General features: G+C 38.2%; 1 protein-coding gene across 1 annotated transcript in view; it reads left to right on the plus strand.

Annotated features, from left to right (window-relative positions):
- DOCK1 (dedicator of cytokinesis 1) overlaps nt 1-27,736 on the plus strand; it is a 310,679-nt gene that overhangs the window by 41,538 nt on the left and 241,405 nt on the right. Inside the window, exons 8-22 of the mRNA XM_067300378.1 lie at nt 1,219-1,376; nt 1,941-2,022; nt 2,470-2,605; nt 3,082-3,154; nt 5,847-5,926; nt 8,412-8,537; nt 10,162-10,286; nt 10,617-10,715; nt 11,960-12,032; nt 13,676-13,779; nt 14,261-14,444; nt 19,787-19,884; nt 23,300-23,389; nt 23,883-23,983; nt 25,587-25,721. Coding sequence (XP_067156479.1) covers nt 1,219-1,376; nt 1,941-2,022; nt 2,470-2,605; nt 3,082-3,154; nt 5,847-5,926; nt 8,412-8,537; nt 10,162-10,286; nt 10,617-10,715; nt 11,960-12,032; nt 13,676-13,779; nt 14,261-14,444; nt 19,787-19,884; nt 23,300-23,389; nt 23,883-23,983; nt 25,587-25,721 — 1,664 coding nt within the window. The remainder of the gene's footprint in view (nt 1-1,218; nt 1,377-1,940; nt 2,023-2,469; nt 2,606-3,081; nt 3,155-5,846; nt 5,927-8,411; nt 8,538-10,161; nt 10,287-10,616; nt 10,716-11,959; nt 12,033-13,675; nt 13,780-14,260; nt 14,445-19,786; nt 19,885-23,299; nt 23,390-23,882; nt 23,984-25,586; nt 25,722-27,736) is intronic.

The following is a 27,736-nucleotide window of genomic DNA, read 5'->3' on the forward strand; positions in this document are numbered from 1 at the left end:
TTTGCATTTGAAGTTTTTTCTGTGTCCCTGCCTCAAACAATTTTGGCAGTCATACCGCTGCTTTCCTTTTGTTTCCCTGAAAAGGATCTCTCTTCTTTCTTAGTCTCCCGCAAATATAAAAAGCACAATAGACAGAATATAGGTCTATCGTGTCCTGTCTCTTCCTCTTCACACCTCTTCTAGTATTTTAAGAGTAGGGCTGTAGTCTTTTTGCACATCAGCTGATGAGCAGGGACTTGGACAACCTGCCCTTGTCTAAGCTTCAGGTTTTTGCAGCTTGGTACTCTTGCACGGAAGGGAATTTGGGTTATTTCTGTGGAGTTTCGGGGAGGACAGAGGAGCCTTTTGCTATTCTGCACGCTCTGTAGAGCGATGGCAAGGGCGGAAGCAGACACTCAAACTCATTGCTCCGGGCAAAGACTGAAACTGGAAGCCAGGAGCAGGGTGGCAGGGCACAAAGTACGTTTTGGAGAGTGTTGATGGGAATCTGCTGGGATTGGAGCATGGGGCAGGGTGGCCGAGAGGCTTTGAGGCACTGCTGCACGAGGGCTGCCCTTGGGAGGGCAGGCGGAGAGCATGGGAGCGTCTTGCTTCTGGCAGCATGTGATCCCCAGAGGAGAGAGATGTGGACTGAGCTTGGTGGCTCCGTGCCACCTGGGAGCTCTCTCGGCACCTAGTCTCCGCTCTGGACAGCATCTTGGTTTCTTGGTCTTCTCCTCCCTCTGTCATCTGCTTTTGCTCCCTCTCCTTTCTGCTTTATCACGTGCGTGTTCCTCCCTTTCACCTGGATAAAATGGTTCATGGAAGGTTTAGGTAAAGGATGAGGTGGGATAACCTGTAGAAATTGTAGAGCTAGTGCTGTCTTCTCTCCCCTCTTTCTTGGTACTCTGTAGATGCCCTAAGAATAGCAGACGCAGCAAAGAACAAGCTTCCTTTTTTTTATCAGGTATTTCTGAGGCTCTGTGTTTTGCTCCATTTGTTTAGTTTTTTTTATTAGTGAACAAATATCTTTTTGCTGATGGCATGGGACTTCATGATAGGATTTGTGATAGACTGCTTTTTCTGAATCTAATATAAACGAAGATGACAGGAACAGACACTCAACAGACAACCCCTGCTTTTTCATCTGGCTGAAAGGTTTTAGGAAGAATGTTTTATAATGGTTGGAGATTCGTTAGACAAAGTTAAATTTAAGTTTCTTCTGTTCTTGAATTACAGTCTCAAAAACAGAATATTGATATCAACAGACAAGCCAAGTTTGCTGCCACTCCTTCGTTTGCTTTATTTGTAAATTTAAAAAATGTAGTTTGCAAAATAGGAGAAGATGCTGAAGTCCTTATGTCTCTCTATGATCCACTGGAATCAAAATTTATCAGGTTAGTGTGTTCCATCTCCTGCACTGAGTGTACTCCCTAATCTGCGCTTACTCAGTTGTAGCGGTAAGGTAGTTTTGCAGAATGAGGGGGCTTGGTCAAATTTCTTTGAAATGTGTAGGACAGGATTATCTGGGAAGCTACCACACAGCAGCTCTTCACTGTCTCACTCAGTGCAGCCTCAGGCAAGTCCCTCCACCTGGGGTACATCTCGGAGTCGCACTGTTCCTTGTCACTTCGTGTCTTTAGTTCTGTAAGTGCAGAGCTTAAATGAGACATGAACACACCTGCAAGGCTTTGTGCACTGCTCACCGCAGCCTTGACAATAGTCTGAGTTAGATTTCTAGATTTCCCCCTTAAAGGAATTCCTGTGCTTTGTTGCTGGAGAACTGCTTTCTTTTATAAATGGTATGCACTAAGTAAAATAGCAGTCTACTAAGTAAATATTCATTTGTTTAGGACAGAGATTGGGTTTAAAATAGTCTTCTGTAAATCCCGAAGCTGACTTTATATGCTTGTTTTAAAGGAAGCTGTTTAAACAAAGTTCTCAAAACATTGTTCTTTCAGTGAAAACTATTTGGTGCGGTGGTCAAGCTCTGGACTCCCCAAAGATATAGACAGATTGCACAACCTTCGAGCAGTGTTCACTGTAAGTGTGTGCGGTTGGTTAAGTTTACAAAGTTTAAGAACTTGTTTTGTATCTTGTGAATAATTGAAGAATGTAATGATTTGTACTAAGTGTGAAACTACCTCTGCAGGGTATGGTCCTGGTGAAGATTAGCGTGAGACATTTCTCATAAGTGACTACTAAAAATGCTGAACGCCTAAGTTTCTCCTCTTCAGTATTTGTGAAGTTTTAGCTTATTAGAAGCAACTTACTAGAAATGATTTGGCTTCCAAAGCAATTAATTTGCACAGAATTCAAGATGAGACTTTAAGTACTGTTATGAAAATTCTTTTGCTGTGAGAATAGCTTGTTCTGGTGCCAGAGGCTAGTATGACAAAAGCAAATTCTAAGCAACAAACTTCTGTCTTCTAAAATAGAACTTGAAATTCAATTAGTATAAAGTAATCTGAAGGAACTAATATTTCCTAGGACCTTGGCAGCAAAGACCTGAAAAGAGAGAAAATCAGTTTTGTCTGTCAAATCGTGAGGGTGGGCAGAATGGAACTGAGGGACAACAATACGAGAAAATTAACCTCTGGGCTACGGCGGCCTTTTGGAGTAGCAGGTAACTCTTTTGTGTGTTAGATCTGTCTGTGCTACGCTTTATGGTTACATAAAGTTGTGTGCGAGAAACTCCTGTAGGACTGTATAAATTAAAATTTGTTTGTGGTTTAATGAGACTTCTCACTCTGCTATGGAATTTCCTGTAGCTTTCAGGAATTGCAGTTGGCTAGAGGTTACAAAGCTGGCGAAGTGCAAGTCCTTGTGGTGGTTCTTACTAGGCAAGAGTTTGAAGATGCAAAACTAGAACTAACAAAAATTCTTGTTCATGTTAAATAAGTCAGTTCTGTTTCTTTGGACATTTAGTTTTTATTTGAAACTAAATGTTGTTCTACTCTGTGATGATTCTGAAATTGCACTTTTGCAAGTGACTTGAAATAGAGATGGAGTTTGTTTCTGGTCCCCGGTGTATTCCAGTGTACTCAAAACCCTTGTTCCTGTGTTGATTGTTAATTCAGTACACTTTGTTCTTGTTTTCAGTAATGGATGTTACTGACATAATTAATGGAAAAGTCGATGATGAGGACAAACAACACTTCATACCATTTCAACCGTAAGTAGGGAATAGCTCAAAGCCTGAGCAGAAGTGTTATAAAATCAGCTTTTGAAATTAATCTTTGGATTGATACAAGTGTTCTGTAGATATTCTGAAGTCAAACATTTACTTCTGTTTGAAATTTTATCTTGTGCAGTACTTACTAATATTTCTTCTTGATAATTTCCCATTATTTATAATAGTGATAGCTCCAGAAAATTTGGGTTTTTTTAAGCTCTGATTTTAAAACATGCATTCTCTGTTTTGTTTTCTTGTTTCTTTTTGTTTAAAGATGCCAGGAAGGTAATGTATAAGAGGAAGCACTTAAAATAGTTATATTGCTCGTTCAAATCTGGCTGAGATTGCTAATGATCAGCAGTGTTACCAACGTCCACTACAGGTTATTTCTGTGAAATGAGTCAATAATACATTTATCCTTTTCTTGGTAGCAGAAAAAATTTCATGGTAGGGGCTGCAGTAACTGCATACAAACAAAGGTTAAAAATTTGAAGGATGACTGGAATCTGTTCTCTTACTTCAACTTTATCATAGGAGACTTTTACCAGAAACCTGAAGTGTTTTGGTTGGGTGGTAAGGGAGAAGATTTGTCTGCTGCACATATCTGTTATAGTTGCTTTACAAAATCAAGAAGTCCAGTCTCTTAGGTGGACCTGGTCTTACTTGTAGTCACCCAAAACTGCATACCTGCCCATACCAACTCTTAAGGTTGCTGACACGAAGTGTGGAGTCTTCTTGTTTGTTTTGGTCCCTCAGAAGTATTGGCTAGAATACAGAATGCAAAGAGTTGTATCCACTCTGTTTAGAAGCTTTAACAATAATTGAATTTAGCTAATAATTAATGGAGAGTATTTTGGGGAAAGAGAGAGAAAAGTAAAATATACAGTGCATTTTGGGAAATTTAGTCATGGTGTCCCTGTTAAATAAGTACTGATGTCAGTATTTCAAGTAATATCAAAGATCAGCTTGGACTTCAAGCTGCAAAATCATACCAAGAAATACAGATTAAGTAGTCTGAATTTTTGTGAGTATGTAGATACGTGCATAAGTGTTCTTAATTTTGAAAGAAGTATTTTATATGTGAAAGCTTATTAATGAAGGAGAATGTGGCAATATTCAGTTCCATCTGTAGTTCATAGGTTTTTTTCTATCAAGTGGGGAAAGGTAGAAGGGATGAGTTGAATGCATGTGCATAAAATGTGAATGTTTAGTTTTACTGGTGTGTGAAATGTAGACGGCCATCTGTTCAAAACAGTAAAAGATAAAGTTGCATTAACTAAGTTCCCTGATTAATGTACTACTGGATATCTGGAGGGTTTTAATATTTTTTTTAAAAAAAGCTTGAAATAATTTAATATCAAATTAATTTTGCTTTAGAAAATAGGTCTAATTCAAGATGTCTTGCAGTTTGCAAGAGCCTGTAGGGATACTGAGAGAACTGTAAGGTCTGCAGGTGCGGTAGGGAGCGGAGGTGATGCGCGCCTGATGTCTGAAAGCACTTCATTTGTGTACAACAGTGTCAGTGGAGTGGTACAGAGGGTGTTAAATGTTGTCACAATTAGAAATGTAGTGTTATTTTTAAAGGGAAACAAAGGCATTTAGGGAAGAAAGCTTTCATGACGTTTGTTTGTTGTATGGTAAACAATAGCAAGCTAATTTTTTAGTGTGGAAGTATGTGATGAAAATGAATCTTTGAATCAGACTGGATGCTAATGGAACATGTAGTTTTCTGCTCCATTAAAATTGATTTATTTTTTCTGTGTATATAAATCAGCTTTTTGAAAAGAGGTACAATGTAATTTTTTGCTACAATAAATTAAAATATCTTTCAGGGAAAAGTATATACCAAACAGTATGAATGATGTGCAAACATGCAATGAATGCTGGTGTCATTATTTCTAATGTACACTTAGGCTATATATATAGAGCCACATTTTTCTTCCCCATTTCATGCTTTGCTTCTGTTGTACCACATGCAATTCTGTTTTCATATCTTTGTTTGTTTGTATTCATTCATTCACTAGCCACCAGCACAATGGCTGTCAAAAGCACTTGGCGAGATTATTTAAATGACACTTAATGCTGCTTTTTATTTATAGATTTCATCTTTTCATTTATTCATCAAATTTAACAAAATGTTTGGGTTATCTGCTCTTCTTGTCCTATGCCACTTCTGTGAAAATTTTAGTAGCTTTTCCTTCAAACAGTATGCACTGCTGCTTAATTTATAATCGTAGAAGTGACCCTGATGGTTTTGCGGGGCCAGTCTGCTATATATCTGTTTTAGAAAACCTGCCTGTATAGGTTTTCACCGCTTAACAGGGGAGTCTCAGGTGGGAGACATCCTTCCTGTCCTAATAAAGTATTACTGGGACCTGTGCATGCGTGTTGCTGAAGGGAGAAGTAACAACGTAAGTTTGCTGTACTTCTCTGGAGTAGACCAGCGTTTTTCTGATTAATGATCTTCCTGTGTCTTTCTTGTTACCTTTCCTGTCCTCTGTCTTGCGTTGACTAATCAATACTCTTTGTCACAACTATGATATGATCTTTTGTGTTCCCTTGTTACTGTGACTTCTGGTTTTCTGTGACCCTTTGTTTCCTGGTGTTGGTCGTCATGTGCATCCTCCAGGCTAGCGTTGGATGACGCCATTCGACACAAGCAGCTGAACATATCATCCCGTTTTTCACCCAGGGTGGCAGGGGAGAATGATTTCCTTCAGACTGTTATAAACAAAGTGATTGCTGCTAAAGAAGTTAACCACAAGGGTCAGGGTATGTACTGCTCTTTATATAAACTGGCATATAGAAAACTTCTTATTGCTTGAATTGCAATGTGTGATTACTTTAATTTGGGCTCCAGGGTGCATAATATTAACTTCACTTTTTTGTTGCTTTTTGGTCCCAGAAAATGTACTTGCACTGTTTCTTTCTGCTCTTTCCCATCCCCTGTGCTCCTTTCTGCTGTTTCCCCCCCAGCGTTAGCTTACTCAGCTGACGTCGTCTGTCCGTTCTCTGCAGTGTCTGTAACTTGGACATCTTTATATTTCTGCCCTCCCCACACAGCATGCTTCTGTACTTGAAACAGTGATTGAGGAAATTGGCTTTCGTGCCCTTCAGCTCTGGACTTTGGCTGCCTCGTGTTGAAGGAAGGAGTACTCCTTCCTTCCTGTTTTTCTCCTCATTTTTCCTATTAGCAACCGCCTTCGCAGCAGTTGCCTCCCTGTCAAGAAGACGAGAGAATTGCTCTCATCAGAGCTGAGACCGGTTTGTGCTCCGAGGTGGCGAGAACAAGACAACCCCGTTGATTACCCTGTCCTACAGGCTGTTAACGTCACTGTTCATAATTTCATGTCAGCAGAGCGTACACTGAATTGAGTTTGCTTCCAAAGTCTGTTTTTTGCATACAACACTTCTTGACTGTGATACGTCTCCCGGTTAAAGGGAATGGTACGCTAGTTAATACTGTATTGGCTTCAGTCTCTTTGGTCTGGATTAACGTACTGGTAGGCACGAAAATGCAGAATTTCCAGCTAACACTTCATATGTGAGTTGCTGTGGTGTTTGTAGGGGGCATCTGAACAATAGATGTAAGGAAAACCATCTCCTTTTTTGTTGATTTTTAGTAATTTATAGTAAATAAAAAAAATCTTAATAAATTGTTGATACCTTAAATTATTAGCTAAACGGAAAAATCTAGACATACTCTTTTTTCCTATTTTCAGCTGCCACTGGTGTGTATTGTAAGGGAGGAAACTCGGTGAGACTCTTAATTCATTTAAAATTCTTTCCCTTAAAAAAAAAGACCAAATAAAAACGGATGAAGCATAGTTGCTTAGCCAGTCATTGTAGGTACAGTTACCATTTAATGAAATAGCAGCTGTTGGAATTGTCTCTGGCAACAAGTCAGCTTTTACAGCCTTTTATAAGATACTTTAATAGAAAAGAATGTGAGCTGCCAAATGTATACAAAATGAATGCATTAATTGTGTGTGTAATGGGATAACCCACAATTTGAATGATGATGAAGACTTTTTTTATTTTCATAGATTTTATTTTAGGACTTTTTTCTGAAAATTGCTGCTATAGTTTTCATGCTTAAACTTAATTGCTAGTCAACTTTACCAACTGTGTAAGAACTCATTCTTTTGTTTCTGTATCTCTTTCGGTGACAAGCATGCCTGGTGGTAGCTGGCAAGCAGTGGCTTCTTAATGGCACCTTCTGATAGTAAACTGAAAAGTGTAAACTGTGCAAATCTACTGTAGGGGTAAATCTGCTTTTTTGAGTTTAGTGCAGGTAAAGCAACTTATGGGTGGGGGGAGTGATGAATTAATTCAGGGTACAGATCAACTGTTGGTTCTGTCTTTACTGGTAACTTGATACTGGTTGGTTTTAATATTTCTTCAGTTCTTCCATTCTAACCAATGTTGCCACTTCTGTTTTTTTCCTGTGGAAGATAAAACATTTCGTTAGAAAGAGCTCCTGAGGATTTCGGAGGGTAGATGCAAGCTTGAGGCAATCCTATTAATGGCTTAATAACCACATTTCTACAAAACCCTTTGTGTAAGACTTCAGTGACAAGAGCCTATTTTTCAAAATACTGTGAGGAAGAGGGATCCTTCTAGCTGCACTCCAGCTTCACCTAAAGGGCACTATAGGCTTGCTTACATTTTTCCACACTGTAGGCTTCAGTGGGTCCAGATGATATCTGAAGATTTCAACTTCCTTCTTCCAGTTTGTATGATCTGCCAATGTGTTTTTCCTCTGAATTAAGACCTGTTATAGTGAAGCCTTTAGACTCTTACTGAAGTCTTTGGCTTTAGTAAGCCTGTGCACAGGAACCTGCGTGTGTCTGTGTTAGGACATGCTGTTTCAGAAGTGTGACCTGACTGTCTTGCCAAGAAGCCTCCTAGATGGTGTTGCTGGAAAGCGCACGCTACAAAGGCATCACTCCTTATCTTGCACGGGTTTCCAGCTTCTCTGTTTTGTGGGGTTTTTGTTTGTTTTTAAGGAGCCCATCAGCTTCAAGGTGTGGATTTCTGTGGTTTTTTTTCCAAGAAGTCTGATATACTTGAACTATAGTTAAGTGTATTCTACTCGTATTTCTGAAGAGTTCTATTTTTATTTTGAGGTTTTTCTTAAATGTGTACTTTGGGTGTTGTAAAGTGTAATTTTTGTAAGGTAAAAATATTTGTAAGTATTTTTCTTTAATAACTAGAAAAACCCACAAGTTTAACAATTGTGTTCTTCACGCAACAGGTCTGTGGGTGACTTTGAAACTTCTTCCAGGAGATATTCATCAGATTAGAAAAGAATTTCCACATTTAGTGGATAGGTCCACAGCTGTGGCTCGGAAAATGGGGTTTCCTGAGATTATTATGCCTGGTAAGTATAAACTACTGAATTGGGATCCTAGTAAGAATAATGTTTTCAGGTCAGTTAAAATAAAGGTGGTAATCTGAATTACATACCTTCAACACCTTCATTTTGTCACTAAAATATTTTTATTTTTGATCACTTTTTAAAAAAGGTTTTTAAAAAGTTAAATCCACAAGAGCATTGTGCTGACTGTGTTAGTGCATGTTTCAGTAACTGTATATTTCACTCATTATCTGTTATTTCTTATTTTTTTTTAAAGTTTTGCCTATGCTGTGTCTGAATCTTCTTAGCAATTGATAAAAGTTCAGAAAGAAATGGAATAAACTGTATGTTCAAGTGAACAATTAAAGGGATGCAGCGTTCATTGTAAGTGTGGGAGTTGTGTGCCCAAGAGCAGGGAGCCATTGTGTTGAATTAACTTTGCTTTTTTTAGCTTTTAACCTTCTTTAAATACCTGTACATACGGAAGCTCTGGGGGTAGGAAAAAACCAACTGAGATATAATATACATTGGAAATATATCATCAAAGGATCTTGTTTCATTTAATCTACGTGATGTTATTTATTTAGCAAGGGCATGTGTAAAATGCATCTCCTGCAATGAAGCAAAACCAGAAAGTAGATACGATGTTTGGAGGAAATAGCTTGATTTAGAGATATGCAAGTGTCTTAAGGTTGTGCCAGATTTGGATAATATGTTTGAAAGTCATGTGTGTATACATGCACATATATATACATATGTATTTTTTTGTGGACATTCAATTCTGGTATTTATTTACAAAAAACAACTTGGTAGTTCTCAAAATAAGAACAACTTTATCCATGAGATACTTCCAAAAAATTCCTGAGTTCCAGCCCTCCCTATAGCTGCTAACTGCAGTTCTCTTGTTTTCAAATATATCCAATATGGTGCAAGTGCCTCAACATCTCTGCTTGTTATGATGGTATGTGGCACATAGATCATCTGTCTCATGAAATTTCTGAAAATCACCTATTTCTATGCTTTCAACATTTCAATTGAATGATCTCGTAGTTGGGGGGTGTTTTAAGACATAAAGCTAAATGTAACCCCTCCTTGCATTGCCCCAAGCAGTGAAACTGTCAAACGATCTCCCAGCTTTAAAAATTAAACAGACATCTGTACACTGTTAACTTTTTTAATATAAAATATTAAGGTTGTTTAGGATAAATTAATGATAATACTGAAATTCATCCTTTCAAGGTAATACAGAGTTAAAATTAGTAATGAAAAAAAGGAAAGAAAATGGAAGTCTGGTGAGATGTTTTTGGAGTAATAGGGTATTTACTGTTAATAATGACATGACATTCTTTCACTTTAGAAACATTTCTGTCTTTTTTCTTTGGTTTTGTTTTTTTGATTCATCTTGGTACACTATGCCTTGATAGATCAAATCTTAGCAGTCTTAGCCCAATTCTAGCTAAACATACCTTTTCTCAGTACTATTAGTTTTGCATGTTCAAGATGATGTGGCTTTTTAATGTTTTGCTATATATGTGTGTGATTATCCTTAAAATGCTGTGGTCAATGGTTCTGTGTGTTGTTGGTTCCACGAATCGGCAGGTGCAGCCTGTGACATTTGCTAAGAACTTTGTCCTCGTTTTTCTTGTAGGTGATGTTCGTAATGATATCTATGTAACATTGGTCCAGGGCGATTTTGACAAAGGCAGTAAAACAACAGCAAAGAATGTAGAAGTTACAGTGTCCGTTTACGATGAAGATGGCAAAAGATTAGAGGTATTAACTGAGTTAACATCTGTGGGGTTGTTGTGTGGGTTTTTTCCTTTGAACTTCTAATATGCATCAGTTTGAGCCTTTTCAGCATTTTTCCAGATTTGTCAGCATAAGTCTTTACTCTGCTTTACTTTGATTTGCAACAAAGTTTTGTAATTTGTCATAACTAAATACATTTTATGATATTAATATATGCAGTTTGATACTCATTTTAAGAGGAGCTCTGAGCATGGGCCATTCTTTGACCTGCTTGCTAACTTTTTTTCTTACTTTAGTGAAAAAGTGGAGTTTGAAACAAGTGTAAACACTTTCTCTTTTGTTTTTGTTTTCAAGAGTGTTATTTTTCCTGGTGCTGGTGATGAAGCCATCTCAGAGTACAAGTCAGTAATATACTACCAAGTAAAGCAGCCTCGCTGGTTTGAGACTGTAAAGGTATATAATATTACATTAACTTCCTGGGTTAGTGTGAAATGAATATAGATTTCAGTGGAAGGTCTTGAAACATAAAACTAGGGATATTATTGATTGTGACAATGTTTAGTAGGACAAAAGGAGTAGGGAACTAAGGAAGGCTTTCAGAGGCTGCTGGAAAATAGATTTGACTTTTTATTGTATAAAGAATTTCATCCTTTTGATCAAGATGACTGTTATGGGAACATTCAAACATCTGTTTAGGAGTGGATTGACTTTATTTCCAAGACACTGACATAGAGAAGCAGGATATTAAGGTTAAAACATAATTGCCACTGATGAACTCATCAGTGTTTTGGGATCTGGCTGATTGTGCTTTAAGCTTGCTGAATTTGCTCAGCTTAGGAACACTTTAGCTTAAGTGCCTGGTTTTAATAATGAGGCTGATGTTAGCATTCTGAAATGTATTATGTCTAGCTGTAGTCAGTGGAAGCAATGCTTGTGTACTGAGAAGACCTATAGCTAGTCCTTCTACCCGCCCCTGCGCGCTGTTCTTCCAAGACCAAAGGTCCTCTCTCTGCACGTGGAGCCAGAAAGTGGCTCCCAGAGAGTCGCAGAGACCTAGGTGTGGAGCTGAGGAGCAGCAGGCAGCGCAGAGTCTGAAAGTGAATGCGATTAAGAAAATAGGACTGCTCTAGCAAAATACTGGGGGAGAAGGTTGGTTGGTTAACTGGTTGGTTATGTCTCCATGTTTGTTTTTTTCCCCCACATCATTTTTGGAAGTTAATGGCTTTCAACAACATAGAAGGCAAAGTGAGAAAAGAAAAGAAGGAAGAAAAAAAAAGGCAGTTAGTAATTGACCTGAATTGGTATGAGTTTCTCATGACTGTTGTCATCAGTTATGTGTGGATCAAGTGTCACATCCGTGTGACCCGGGGTATCTACAGATCTTGTTGGGGAACTTAGCAGGTTTGGTTCTTCTGTTTCTTGGGTGCAAGAATAGTGATTTTTTTTTTTTTTTCCCTGGGAAATTGTGACCTCTCAAGTCTTTTATGCAAAGCCGAGGCTGGTCCTTAACACTAATTCTTTGGAAAGAGTCAAGCCTCTTATCGAAAAATATGAGAAAGCTAAAATCATAGCTGAAAATGCAGAACTGACTTTCAAAGCATCTAGATGAAATTTGATAGTGGTAGAAGCTGTTTGAAGATACAGTACTCAATGCTTTTTTTCCTCCTTCCTGTTTCCCCCTTTCCCAATATCTGAAGGTTGCAATCCCTATTGAAGATGTGAACCGTAGTCACTTAAGGTTCACGTTCCGTCATAGATCATCACAGGACTGTAAGTAATTCAGCCTTTTCATCATGATTCTTGTCAGTTCCAGTGCTAAGATATGCAGAAATGGGCCTAAAGTTCCTGGTTTGTAGTTGACTATTGTAATTGCTTTTAGTGGGGGGTTAAGATGTGTATTTTTCCTGCTTATTTTATATTAAGATCTGAACTTCTTTTCCCCTTACAACTTCTTCCTCACTCTTAACCTTTGGCATCATCTTTTTCCTTTCTTGCACAGTTAGTTCTCCAAGTCAAATAAAAGGGCTAGTGAATGAAGCCTTTCGGTTAGTAACTGGAAGGACTGTGGTACTGCACATCCGAGAGGTAGGATGAGTAGGGAAGTAGCAAAGAAATCTAGCAGTACTGTGTGTAAAATGAAACTCCAAAGAGAGCTTGCAGTAGGCTTAACCTCAATAGTTCCTGCCCCAGCTGTTGAGAAACTTGGTTTCCGCTTCTGGTTCTGATGTTAACTTGTGGTTTGTTTTGAAGTAATTTTGATCTAAAAGATATTTGAGAGCTTGCGGTTCACCTTGACTTTCTCGTAATGTGTCTGGCAGCTGAGATCCTTTGAGTTGCTGAGAATCAAACCAAGACAGCTAGATATTTCATCCATTTTTTTTTAACAGTTGTTTTATTAGTAGTATTTGGGAGTCTTACCTTGGTTGCGATGATGTTCATTCCATATAGCCATTGCGTTGCAATTGTCTTGCTTGGTATGAATGCCCTTCAAAATCTGCAGCAACCCTTTTTGCTGTAGAATAAGTGTTAATCAGATGTCCACTGGATGAATTTTAAGGTTTGTAATACTTTCCATGTATGCATGTGTGATATGTTATACAGCTTTAATTAAATAACTACTATGGAATGTTTTCTAAATTGATCATTAATAAATGATTTACTTTGCTTTCACTAGCAGCTCTCATTCCATTAAACTATGTACAGAAAATGAGTGTTGTAGTTATGACTGTGAACTACAAATTATTAGAGTCAGACAAATTTAAATGATGATGCAATAGGTTGATCAGAATTAAGTATTCATTATAGACTGTGCCTTTGGGTCACAGTGCTTTCTCATAGGCTCCTTGGACTATCTCAAGTTGATTGTACTTTCCTTCTGGTTTTATTTCTTGTACTTTGTGGTTTCTATTCACCCCATTGCCTTTTTTTTAACTTGGCTGTGCAGTGGGTCAGCTTTTGTGAACTTAAGCACTCCAGCCATAGTTGTGGATCAAGTTCCTCTTTTGGCTCTCGGGTTCCCACTCTAAATGATAGAGCCCAGATGAGGTCCTCATTGCTGGTCTTTAAATCATTATTCTAGTTACAAAACACTGCCATTCTTTTAAGTCTGAAAAACATGGGCATTATAATTACATCAGATTTTTTTTAAGTTGCCTCAATTCAGCTCTCAATAAACAGATTTTAGACATATTAAGCATTTAGCTGCTATTGGTGTGGTCAGGTCCTTCTGCATTTATTTTGCAAATTTTTGTTTTTTATCTTATGTGTAAAAGACCCTATCCTAATTTCTTTTACCCTTTTCTCCATCTGAGAATCTTTACTGTGGTCATGCACTTACAGGGTATCTGTTTTTTGAGATTTAGGTGGAGTATATTTACTAAATGCTTAACTATGTATTTGTTTATTTTTAACAGCCAAAGATAAATCTGAGAAAATATTCGCCCTAGCATTTGTGAAGCTCATGAGATATGATGGAACAACTTTGAGAGATGGAGAACATGACCTTATAGTTTATAAGGTAGAATTTTGAGATAGTTTAGTCTTTCCATAATAGCCAGATGAGTGTGAGCATCATTTACTTTTAGTGAATTACTTTGTAACTGAATTCTGTTGTAACTGCACAGAAAAATGTTATAGAATATTATATTAGAACAAGCAGCTAAATACCAATTACTATTCAGTTGGCATATGTGGCAAATTGATGGTTAAACCTTGAATACGATTTTCTGGGGATGTTTTAATGATTGAGCTTCCAAGGCTTGTCTCTGCATCTTACTTATGTGGATTTTTATGGCTGGAGAAGAGTTGCTTCTCCAGCCCTCTAAATGTCACGTCTTGACTCTAAGCTGTAGATAGGTTAGTGATGAATTCTTACTGTTAAAGACCCACTGGATACTTCCACTTCTGGAGCAAACCTCAGAATATACAGTGTAAAAACAAAGATTTATTATTACTGGGGCTTTTTTCTAGATTTTCTTAATTGTTTCGTATTGCTGCAGGCAGAAGCAAAGAAGCTGGAGGATGCCTCTATGTATTTGAGCCTGCCATCCACTAAAATAGAATTGGAAGAAAAGGGACACCCTGCTACAGGGAAGAGCATGCAGAACCTTGGAAGCTGCACCATCAGCAAAGACTCCTTCCAGATTTCTACTCTAGTTTGTTCAACAAAGCTTACCCAGAATGGTAAGTTCATAGAACTGCAGAGCTTCTGTTCCTCGCAATTTGAATGGAGATGTGCGCATTGACCTTTTCTGTCTCTTCTCTCCTCCTTCACCTGCATGGGGTTGTCAGTTATGCAATATGGAGTGTTGGATGAATTGTCTGGACACGACCCAAGCATGTGCCAAGAGCGTGGTATCCAGCCTGTGCTCTGCCCGTGTGCTTTCTTTTGCTTCAGAATGGTGTATGTCTGTATGCAGCAGAGTATTTCCATATCCATTTAACCTAGGCTTCTTCCATTTGTCACGTAGTTGAGTCTTGCACTGAAATGTACTGAACACATGCTCTGCAGCATTTTACTTGTGTGGATGTGAATAGCACTAAGGAAAATGAGTGGTGGTCCCTTGCGCGCTCCCTCCCAAGAGTAGGTGATGTCATGGCTGTGGTCCCAAGTAAGCTGTTTCGTGAGATTTCCAAGGTGCGGTAGTCCATATTTTCTGTATGGCCTAAAGAAAGCTTTGCCATCTTCTTCTGTTGGGCAGAAGATATGTGAACAGAAGACAGGAGGATTTAGAGGGACCTCCGCACAGCGCAGAGTGCTAGGAGTGGAGTTGGCATATTTTGTTCCTTTTAAAACTGCCTTATGTACATTTTTCATCTTTGTCAGCTGGCTGCCTGCATCTGAAGGCTGTGGAAACTAGAGCTCGTGGCAGCCACCGAAGCAAATATTTCACATAGCCAGCCTGTGTCCTCTTTCCTTTCTGTACTTAGTTGCCATGGAGCGATCCCTTGTTCTCCTCGCTGCACCAGAAGGAGACTTGGGAGTGTGGGTGGGTCATTTAGAGGCGAGTGAGTCATTCGAGGGAAAGGGATCCTTCTTGGTGACTCATGAAAAACAAGGGCTCCGGACAGACGGAGCAGCCGAGCGTGTCAGCTGTGGAGGCTCTGGGTGCGGAGGGTTTGGGGTGGGGGGTAACTGCTGGAATTGGCCACTTAATGGCTTCTTCGGTCAGCTCTGTCCACGGAGGATGCTTACTTGGCTAATAAGACTTCCTAGTCACCTCACAATTTTACTGCAGTCTTTTCAGTGATATCTCTATTAAAGCACATTCTAGGTATTTCGTATTCAGAGCACATCAGATTCACTGCAGTCTGGCAGTCTTATAGCCTGAGAGGATGCTTAGCAAAAATTCAGAAGTAGTTTTGGAATTCCATCGCAAATATGGAATTGTATCTTGACAATAAAGCAGTGATTTTGTGGTTTGGTACACCACAGAAACCGGCACGTGGAACGGGGCTGCTTACCGCTTTTTGTTTGTCACTGAGATTATTAGGGGTTTTCCCCAGCGTTTCCTAATGCTTATTAGTATTTAGAAATGTTTCATAGTGGTCAATATATTGACTTTGCTTTCACAGAAGAAATGTTACTAAAATTAAGACTGAGAGAAAGTTTTTTGTGTGCAATTTGCATATAATTTGCTTTGGACTTTTGATCTTTATTTAATGTTACTGATAATTACGTTGTCTGTGAAACTTCCTAGAGGTGAACCTTTCAAAGTATTATGACATTACTAAACAAGATCACCCCTTAGGCAATTTAGAAAGGGGATAAGAAGTATTCTATTAAACTCCTACGAACCTAATTTTTCACCTAAAAATTGGCAGTGCTGTTCAGATTGTAGTTTCTGAAGCTGATTTTTTTTTTTTACTTTTGTAGAACTGTTAGCTAATAGTGTTCCTTTAAATTTTTTAACAACAAAAAAATCATGATTATGCTTGTTTACCAAAATGCTGATCGAAAGGAGAAAATTATGTTTTGGCCCATCTACAATATTTCTTTCACCCTCGGTAAGCATTTTAGAATTGGCTTATTTTTTTTTGTAATTTTGAAAGTATGTTAGTAAACCATAGATTTTTCTGCATTGTATTTCATGTTGCAGACTGTCCTTCTGTGTATAAGCTCTTTGGATACTCAACTTGATTTCCATTCTTAAAGAACAGTAACCTATAAATGCTGCTTTTCTATTAGTACCTTGTGTCCTTAGTGTCTGAAAAGTCTCTTAAATAGTAAAATTTGGCACTGATGAGACTTCAGCTAGTTTCTTTGAGAGAACATGATTTTGAGGTATTTACTGAGTTAACCTTTGAATAAGTGTTAGAGATTTGTGGCAGAATGCATTAGTAGCAGCAAGTTGTCTCCTGGCCTTTTCTTAGGTTTTGCAATTCATTTTGAATAAGAGTAGCAATGTAAGCTCAAGAGAAGAATTAAAAAAAACCCAAACCCAAAACAAACAACCCCCCCAAACCAACCAACCAAAAAACACCCTTCCCCCCACCAACCTGATGAATGAGGAAGGAAATCAGCTCTTTGAGGCATGGAAACGTGCTGTTCAGCATCACTTTGACTCTTGATCAGATTGTCCTCCCTTGTCACCTGAGACAGAAGAGAATGTTCTTGCCGTATCTGGAGGACTCAGTTGGTATATGCCTCTATTTTTATTCTGCTCTCAAGACTTCTTAACAGATATATCCTTTATGGGCTGAAGAAACTCTGTGATGTAAACACCAAGTATATTTTTATGCAAAGTGGTGGGGTCTTTATCTTAGACCTCTGGAATTTAAGGCAGTGTGAAGCTTGCATCAAACGATAGAGACCTGTATGTTCAGGTGATGATCAACAGCGATGCTGTCATGTAGTGGCTTAACAGGCCTAGTGGCATTGGGTCCCCTGCCTTCTCCAGGGGACTGGCTGTCTCTTTGATACCTCATGTTTGCTTTGCCACTGCTGACGTGTTGGGGGTTCTGACCGCATTAGCAGACACCCCAAGGTGGTTCATTTTAGGCTGGAAATGAGACTTGATCCCATGTGTTACAAGATATCCCCTTGCAGTTGGGAGCATCTCAGTAGATCTGCTTGTCTGGAACAAGAAACCTTGGACCTTCTGTTCTTTAGGTGAGTGGATAGCAAGGTCTGTTTTGGACCAGATCGTGACATCATGGTCAGGTCAGGAGTGCGTGTAGATGTGTAGTTTTGCTTTCCTTCTTCTGAGTGGCCTCATCAAGCTGTGACAAACTGAGGTCTTGTTTACTCCAGCATAGGCCAAGGAGTTTTGGTATCTGAATTGTCTTGTTCTGTCAGTTAGAAGTTGGAGATACCAGCAAATACAGAAGGAGGAGCAAAATGGCATCAAAAGTGACATCCCCTTCTACATGAACTGCTTGTGGATAGTATATCTTATCAATGCCTGTTGTGAGACCATCAGGATGGATGTCCTTTTATTATTAGGGTGATAAGACTAGAGCTGGAAATACATTAATGGTCTTGCTGAAAAATTTTTCTGAACACTGATAACCAGAGAGCTGTCTAGTGGTTTACCCATGTGTTTGCTCTTGTGAAGCAGCCAGAGTGTGTATAACACTTACTAAAAGTATTTCTAAGTTTCCTTTTCTGCCTGAAGGACTCTTAAACCTCTAGATAATAGTGACTGCTACTGATCCAGAGGCACAAGGTGGGAAAGCCCAAGATTTCAAGGAACCAAAGAGACTAGGCTTTTGGAGAACAGTTTAGAAGAATTTTGCTTAATCATTCAGTCATACAATTAATAAGTAAAGAATAAGGCAGTGTGTGTATGACATGACAAATTCAGGTGCTACAGTGGCATAAAAATGAAGGTGATGTGAATACAAAATTAAAATAAAACAAGTCATGAAAAGAAGAAAAGCAAATCTTTAAAATCAAGAGGAAAGATTACTTCAAAGAAAAGACATTGAAATGAGAGTGGAAATATCTAACTTGAATTCAGCACCTGAGTTTTGAGTAAAAGTTTGAGCATCTGCATGTGGAAACCTCTACATGAACACAGGTCAAGGTGTGAAGAGCATAATTGGAAGGTTGGACCTCTTGTTTTTATTGTTAATAGAGATTAAGGTTTTATTTTTATTTCTTATTTAGGTATCGCTATACAATCACAAATTATCTTGATCTGAATAAGGTACAAAGATGATGAAGGTGGCTTGTTTTGATCTGAGGATTGCTCAGAGGGGGAATTATCCCATGGAGAACTGCAGCCTGTTCCGCTGAAAGTGATCTTATTTCATCTGTTGAACTAGAGATTCTGGGGAACGTATAGCAGCTGTGCTGGCTGTCTGTATAATTCATGGAATAAACACACCTCTGCAGTTGCAGATCTTCATAAGCAGTTGATTGCTTTGAATGTTTGAATAAAACACGTGAGGGTGATGGGTTGGGGGAGGGCATTTGTCATTACTGGTAGGAGTTACCCTGGGCAGAGTTCACGTAAATATTAACTGTATTTTTGGGGGTGGGGGGAATGGTAACATGCACTAATAATCTAGTGGCAAAATTAAAGGCAGTCTTTAAAATGTCTTTTCTCTCTTTGGGCTCTTCTGCTGAGGATTACTTACAGAGAAAGTTTGTGTTGCACTGAAGTAGACCTTTAATGAGGCTGGGAGAAATGTTTCCTCGATGCTAGATTGGCTAGGGCAGGGCGAGCTTGGGGTTTTGAGTTTGCTTGCAATTCATGTAGCACCTCAAACAATGCTAGTAGGGGTATAACTTACTGGTATTCTGGCGTGGTCATTAATTTTTACTAGCATGCTTATTTGCAGGTGAAATACAGTTGTCAGTTGGCATGTGGGAGGTTGTCCTTGAAGGATACTGCGAAATGGTGCCCTGTTTCTTTCAGGACTAGTAGAAGAGAGCGAGCTTATTTTCTGTTCCCTTATTTATCATCGAATGATGAAGTGACACGATCTTAGCAGTGGGATTTATAAGTTGGGGGCAGGACCACTTCCAGTTGATTTGTTTCATGATCTGATCTGATTTGTGTCCTAGCCGTCCAGCACTTGGAAGCGCTCAAGGAATCTGGACATGATGAGTTATTAAGCAGACAACCTTTTAGTTTGCAGTGGTTTGCCTTGCGTTTTCTCTTATTTTGCTTTCACTTTATTCAGCGAGAGCAAAGCAGCTAGAAACATGCATGCTCAAAGAATCACAGCCCTGTAGGTATCACTGTGGTGGTGGCTGACTAATTTCATTTTGGCATCTTTTTCTAAAAACAACTGTGTGCAACAAAATTAAAACCGAAGGATCAGGCTTCCTTGGCCTAGATTTTAATGCTGACATGCCAAAAGCAGTCGGCTTTTTTGAAAGCCTTTCAAAATTCTTTCATGATAGAAATATTGTACTTGGTTTCTGCAGTGTAAGACGTATAATAGAAATATGTTATTGTCCAGTAAAAACGGCTGACCTGTGGAAGTAAAGGTTTTATTTGTCCTGACTGTAGTTATGGTGTGTGAGTGAAAGTAACTGTCCTGCATATGATATTTGTTTTTCTTACTCCTAGTTGATCTCTTGGGACTTCTGAAATGGCGATCTAATACAAATCTGTTGCAGCAGAATTTGAAGCAGTTAATGAAAGTTGATGGTGGTGAAGTGGTTAAGGTAATAAATTACTCCTTTAAAAATAAATTTAATATTGTAATTTTGCTGAATCCTGTACTTCAAAGTATTGTCTCCTGCCCACAGCTCCCTGCACGTGTACATGTGAAACCGTGACCAGGTATCTCTCAGCCTTCAGTACACTAATCTCCCTCTTCCCCCTCAAAGAACACTTCAGATGTACAATGCAAATTTCTAAAAATCTAGGACGTTTTTAGCACTTCAGTAATTTTTTATATATAAATACACAATGGTAAAGAGTGTTTGTCTTTAAGGTTAAAACATCTTAGAATTATTACGTGATGTTAAATGCATTTTTAATACATGAATGTGAAATGCATACATCTTAATGTATGCTACTGATATTTTCTTAAAATTATATCTCCTGGAAAAGATTTAGCTGAGCCAAATTATTTACATTTGCCAAGGCCATAAGGCCACTGAGTGATTGTAGTGACCTACATAAAGCCAGACTTATTTGTGGAAAAGAGTAGACTGAGACTTTATTGAATGTGTTATACTAAATTAAATCTAATCATGTGTCAAGAGATGTAATGTATTGGGGACAGATGACCCTTAAGGGTTTTTTTGACTTGATTTGGATTTTAATTTGGTTAATAGAAGCGTAATGAATGCCTCATCTTGAAGGAACTTAAACATCTGAGACCATTGACACTGTTCTTTATTAATAGTGAGGTGAAAATAGCATCTTGCATATGACTTGTTTTTCAGGAAGGTTCTGTTTACTGCTGTTTTGTTGTGGATCATTTGAGAGCTAAAAATGTGACACTGACACTTCTGACAAGTATTGTCATAGTACTGTCATTTGTAATTGTCACTAGTCTCCAAATGACATCAAAAAGTATTCAGCAGATTACTGCTTGCTGGATATCAGTGATTTTTAGAAACATCAATAAGATGCAGCACAAACAAGGTTTAACGAAAGGCAATATTAGAATGAGTTCTGCAGCTGTCTACATTCCCATTCTTTCATCTCTGTGTAGCAGAACTCATGAAATCTTGGACTTGCTTCTCCCTATTCGTTCTTTTACATAGGAATCTGAGCAAAAGTTAATTTATGCTCACAAAAGAAGAGTGAACATTTAATATTGCTCTTTTCACTATTTTCATTAATTCTTTATTTAGAAGAATGCTGTTTACTTTATCCATCTCTTACAGTAATATTCAAAAGATTTTTCTGCATAGACTACTCCACACATTAGTAATATCTAGTTTGTAACTGTTTCTTTCTATTCTTTCAGCTCTTCATCCTTCATATTTTTTAAACAATACATGATACAGGCTATGTGTATCATGAAAAGTACATATTTAAAAAAAAAAATTCAAATTTTCCTTTTAAACTACTTCTGTGGTTTTTTTTTAACTTCAGTAAAATACCTCTGCCTACTGGTGTTTCTTTATGACTAAGAGGAGGTCAGACAAAGATACTTGCTCTGATGGATTATTTCAGCAGTACATGGAAACTGTAAATGTTATCTTCCTTTAGTGGAGGCTCTGACTTTAATAACATTTGTGCATATGATCTATGAGACTTGATAATATAAATTAATAGTCCAGCTAGTTGTACTAGCTCCCTACTTGAGAAGTGTTTTCCTGTGACTCTTGGCAACAAGAAGCAATAAGCATAGGTCCCTTCAACAGCCTGTACACTTTAGAGTATTCTTCTAGCTGTTACATGAAGTCCTGGTGAACATACTTAAACCTTCCCATCTAACATGAACTCTGCCAATGGAAGTCTATGTATGATGGCCAAATGTGACATAAAGACTCGATTAGTCAAGGCATGAGCACGGCTCGGGCCGTTACCCTTGTGAAAGGGACTTTGCCAGGCAGTGTTTTGAAACTGCCAGCACTTCTCTTCAAACCAAGGCAGAAATTTCTCCTGTAAAAGCTCAGAACTATGCTTTACTCCTTCCTTAAGCAAATTAATGGTTAGATGTTTAGTATAAACTTCCATGTGTCCCAGATGCCCTTTAATTAAATGAATGGGATGGCAAGATGTTTATCACTTTTTTCTTCCCTCCAATCCTGTAGTGAAGTTGTGAGATAGACTACAATTCTGTAGGAGAACTATTGGTGTGAAAACTTGGCTGTGAGCATTTTGGCATCTCTATTTTTCATCTTCAAATATTAGTAGCATGGACTGTGGCTCCACATTCACTTGTTTTGAGGACTATTTGGCATTCAGCGGTGTTTAGTGAGCTGCTAAATGAAGGTTAATTCATGAGACTGAACTCCGAATTTAGTAAATAGTCCACATAATCGCATTTGGTCTAGCAGACTCTGTGTTTACAAAATGTTTTCAAGGAGGAAGGTGGGAGTTTAAGCTGTTTTTCCATCACTCCCACAATGTATATAATTTCTCTTTGTGGTTGTAATCTCTGGAAGCATTTGACTAATGCTTGTTCAGACATTCCTCCCCAAGCCTACCTTGTCTAGTCTGCAAGACAAAAAACACTTTTACTTCATTTGAGACCGATAAACTTACTAGAACAATGTGCATTGAACCCCTTCTGCCTAAACCCAAACTGTGGCAGTGATCCATCCTCGTCCTGCCTTGGAGGAGCCCATGTTGTTTTGTCATCTGACAGAAGAAAAGGCCCAGATACAGAATTCTTGGCTGGTAAAACCGATGGTGTTAATGAGCATCTCCAGTCTATGCATGTGCTACTTGCTGTCCCTGGGAAGAAATACTGTAATTAGATATGCCCAAAACAGCTTTTATCACTCTGCTTGACTTGGGTCCCTGGCACTAATCTGCTTTTGCTTTCATGTTGCACAGATCAGGGTATCCAGCCAACTGGCTAGTGAAGAGTCTTCTCTGTCACAGTGATAGAGGCCTGTAGGTTTTGGGCTGGTGCAGAAGGTTGTGTGTTCGATTTTCCCATGCCTGCATGGATGCTGTTGTTTGAAATTGTGGATCTGAGTCTACACAGTCGTGAAATGCTACGTGCTGTGCATTTGGTATTGTTCAGCTGAAAACCGAGGATGACTTTATTTGGCATGGGACTGAGTTGCTTGTCTGTTCTGTGCTCTGAAACATCAGTTCTCAAAAACTGCATGATCCTGTTAATTGTACGTTGATACTGAATCTTGAAATATTTTTGTTCATTTGCTAAATTAGACTTTTTGTTCAGGTACCAAGTGTACCATTTCTGACTTTTTTTTCCTGAGGTTGTGGTTTTGTTTGTGTTTTTTTGGAGTGGTAATGATGTATAGATGGTCAACTAAAAAGTAATTCACTGAAAAAAAAATTTACATGTTCCTTTTTCCAGCTAACTTTTAAAATGCTTGTACTGTGTAAAGTATAAATGAAAGCAAATATGTCTCCAGGTGTGTGTGAAATTTGAATTTCATTTTTCCTCTAAAATATGATGACTGGAGTATTTATTTGTAGTTCCTTCAAGATACATTGGATGCACTTTTTAACATAATGATGGAGAACTCGGAGAGTGAGACATTTGACACGTTAGTGTTTGATGCTTTGGTAAGTTTGTTTTGTTATGGATGGGCTAAACTGTAGATACTATAATGACTTGTTGAATCAATAAAACATATATGGTGTAAATGCTAGAATGAAGTTTATGACTAATAAGATCTGTTTCATTAATTTAGCTTAAAAATGCATGGAAGGTGGTTAATATATTTAAAGTTTCAGTTGGACTTGAGATCCAAAAGCGTTTGCATCACATCATAGTCATCCTCCCAGTAAGGATGGAAACAATCAAGGCCATATATTTTAGTGGATAAAGAGCTGAGTATGGGGCATTTGTAAAAACTATGTGCACATGTCAAGAATGAACTTTCTCTGTTAAGAACAGAAAGCTTTCACAGGAAAGGAGAATATTAAAGTATTGGGAGGATAACCAAAAGCCAAAGTCTCCACCTCTCTTTAATGCTTATCTGAAAATGATAATTGGTGAATGTACAGAATTAAAGATTTTTCTGAGGCTAATGGAACAATTATGCTTATTTTTCAGGTATTTATCATTGGACTGATTGCTGACAGAAAATTTCAACATTTTAATCCTGTCTTGGAAACCTACATTAAGAAGCATTTCAGTGCTACATTAGCCTACACGTAAATTTGAAAAATACTTTTTTTTCCCCCTAATATGAGTCTAACGTGGCTTTTGTTCGCGCCCCCCCTGGATATTATTATTTGGTTACTTAGTTGTGTAGTTTAAGTAGGAATTTGCCCATATATCTTAGAGGCAGGAAGCTTTCTGAGGAAGATGAGGCACAGTGTTTCTTTCTCTTCTGAAATAATAAAACCTTCCACTGATGCCAAGGTAAAAGTATTGGTTTTGTAGTTTTGAAGGAGGTGATGATTTGGTTTATGAATATTTTTTTCTTATTAAAAATTCTTGAAATAACAATTAGCAGTCATAGTGGAGAAATACCCACCAGCAGTTTGGTGGGGAGGAGGTAGTGAAGAAAAACAGAAGTTCGTTATTTTTGCTGTCTTAAGTGTGCCCCTGAGCACTTTGCTCTTACACAGTCTCTGCTGTGTGGCCAGAAGATGTTTGGGAAGTGTTGACACTAAAGTAGTGAAGACCTAGACTTTTAGTCATAACTCCGATACTGCAGTCACTTCTCGGGGTTACAGCCACGGTGGGAAGCAGATGAAGGCTGGAGCACTCCTTGGCTAGCAGCCGGCCGTGTCCACGAGCGCCGGTGGTGGCCCTTCCCACCGGCAGGCGCCGAAAGCAGGCTTCCCTCCCCTAAAGAGACAACGAGGGAGGTGCAGGGGTAGGCTTGAAGATGGTGGAGGATTTGACCGTTCTGGCTTGATTTGTGACCATAGGCATGAGAGATCTCAGCCTCCTCTACCTCCCTTCTTTGTTTATTTAGGACAAATTGGTTTACTTAAAGAGAAGCTCTATCTGGAGTGTATACTGAAATTTGTAGACTTTTTATTTCTATTAAGATAAATGCATGTCTGTCAAGACACCTGTCTACTCAATATAATCTTCTGTTAGTATTAGATAATGTTGTGCTTATTTACTTTTAATGTGCATATTGGAACATACACTGTAGTTGAAATGGCTTACAACAGAACTGCTCAAGTCGCATTATAACAGCTGATTTATAGTTGCTGGAAGTGTTATTTGAAGTGGTATTATTTTTAGAAGGGCATCGCTTACAAATTTGGTATCTTTAAAATACAGAGTAAGAGAATTTCCAACTACTGTTATATACATTTTGAAAAATAAACTTCACAACTTCTAGCCCAAAATCTCTGGGAAAGCTATGCAAAGGGCAGACCTTGTTTGAAGATGAAACTCCTATTTTATGTGTTTAATTATAACAAAGTGTTTCATTATTTATTTTTAATAATTTTTTTGATTATTAATTGCTGCATCTTTTTAATAGCCATTTAACCTGCATATCCCTAAATATCCAACATAAAATAAATTTCATTAAGACTTGCTGTATTGGCTTCAAATTGGATGACGTGATAGTGTTTTTGTTTGGTTTTGCTTTTTTGTTTGTTGTTAAGAACAGTGTACCAGGGACTCTTCCAAGTTGCAGCTACTCATAAGCAAAACCAAAAATGTAAGGTTGCATAATTTTGTAACTTGATGGGTATCGCTTAGGCATGTAACTTTTCTTTAAAACCGTCAAAGTTGAAATTCTTGATTGTAAGCCTACTTGTAACTTGTATGTTTGCTTTTAAACAGAAAACTCACTAAAGTTTTAAAGACATATGTGGATAACGCTGAGAAGTGTGGTATCACTGATCAACTTTTTAAAGCTATGAAAGCTTTGGAGTATATCTTCAAGTTTATAGTACGGTCCAGGATATTGTTCAATCAGTAAGTATGGTGAATGCTGAAACCTTCAGTAATTTGGGGTGGTATTTCTGCCTTAGTGGTAATTGCTGGTATTGAGGTAGTTCTGACTTGTTTACACTGATGTGGTTATAATGAAGAAGTTCATGTTATGACCACGCTGATGCTGGTTATTTGTTTATAATAATATTGTGTAGCAAGTCACTGTATTTGGTCCAGCATCTGTTTTCCAGCAGTTGTCTCCAGCTATTTTCCCCAGGTTTTCCAAGCTGATTTATACACATATTACAAATGTACGGAGGGAGCTGTGTGGTGTGTTAAGTCTATATTTTGGGGGGGTTGGTAACAAAGTTTGGTTTCAGATATGGTTCATAGCTTCCTGACCTCAGTTTTCACTCACTTCAGGAAGTTAATATGTAAAGAAGGCCGATCAGTCAGTTTGCTGCTCTTATAGCAAGAACAAAATGGGGAGGGGGAGGGTATAAATTTGGAGCGGCAATTTTATGTAAAAACTTATCAAAAAATATGGGTAAGTAACACTCATTGTAAGCTCCCGAAAGCTAAACTCCTGTTCCATATCACACTGTCGAATGAACTATGGAGTCATATAGGAAATAGAAGACACTGTTCACTGTTTTACTGTTTTAGAGACATCTTAATGTGCTAGTGTTTACTTCAGGAGACAAATATTCCCTGAGAGCGCCAGATTTTCTTAATCTTGAACCTAGCTGTATGGGAAATAGTAAATAGAAGAAATGTGTATCTAACTGAGATAAATCTTAAAGTAGCACTTAAGCGTATGGTAGTATTAAAATCAAGATGTGTCGCAGCCCTATAGGTTAGGTGTCTGAACAAATACTAAAGCTTGCCAGTATTTGGGAGACTTTCATTAATAATTATGTGGTATTGTCTGGTACTGTGACTGAAATGTCCCTGATCCAGGTCTAGCCTTGCTCCTGGCTTTCCTCAGACTGCAAAATTCTGGGAAGACTGAAGGTGCTGAAAATTTTCCAGCAAAATAAAGGGACAACTTTTTTGGATGGGATACCTGACATTCGTCCTTGAACAAACGGTGCTTGCAGGTCTCGGGGGAAACCTGTGGTTTGCTGATCCTGGACATGGAGAGGGAAGAGAGTAAAATAGACTGATAGTGAGGGCAAAAAAGGCATATTTTATATGCTGCCTTTGACATATTTGCTCTTAAAAAAGTATTCTTACAGCTAACATCCAGAGCTTCCTGCAAGCCCCCACACCACTGATCAAAGCAGCAAGACACTGCTGGAGGTCGGATGCTATTTTGCAGGGTTGTGCCTTCTCCATGGAAAACTCTTGTCCTTGGTTTTGGAGGGGAGGAGAGAGTGGAAAGGAGGACTGCAGAAACCCTCCTCTGAAGGGTGATACTTATTTTTAATAAGAAAACCATCTGAGTTTTTATGAAAGCTCTTTTTGTCTGTCAGTGTGGAAGAGGCTCTGGGGAGGGGGAGCAGTGGGAATTTGTGTAGGTTGTTTTTTACTTCACACTCAATTTCCTGCATAGTGAACTATACAGTGACTCATTTGGTGTTGTCTGAAGAGAGCGTCTATCCATAAAGTCAAGTATAAGTAATTATTCTAAGTTAATTTGGAAATCGGCACTTGATTTTGTACACAAAATATGAAAAAAGTTATCAGCAAGTTTAGCATGTATTTGTCTTAATTTAGATTCCATCCTTTTACTGTTACAGACTATAACAAACTTATTACAAGGGATTTATGTAGAGCTCTGAAGTTACCAACTTCACCAACCTTTCTCTAAATTAGAGAAAGTAATTTATTTCTGTAATATTCTTGCAGTGAGATTCATAAAATACTGAATGTCACTTATATTATTGCTGGTCCTACAAATCATTTTAAAAGAGAAAAAAATAATTATCTCTTGCTGCAGATTAGATTTACAGACAAAATGACCCTTTAATATTGGCCATTGGATTTCCTCATGCTAAGCACTAATTCAAAGTACTTTAGCGTTGGCAAGACAATTCTCAGTGACTAGGCTTTAA

Source organism: Apteryx mantelli, chromosome 7, assembly GCF_036417845.1.
Source record: "Apteryx mantelli isolate bAptMan1 chromosome 7, bAptMan1.hap1, whole genome shotgun sequence".
Taxonomy (NCBI): domain Eukaryota; kingdom Metazoa; phylum Chordata; class Aves; order Apterygiformes; family Apterygidae; genus Apteryx; species Apteryx mantelli.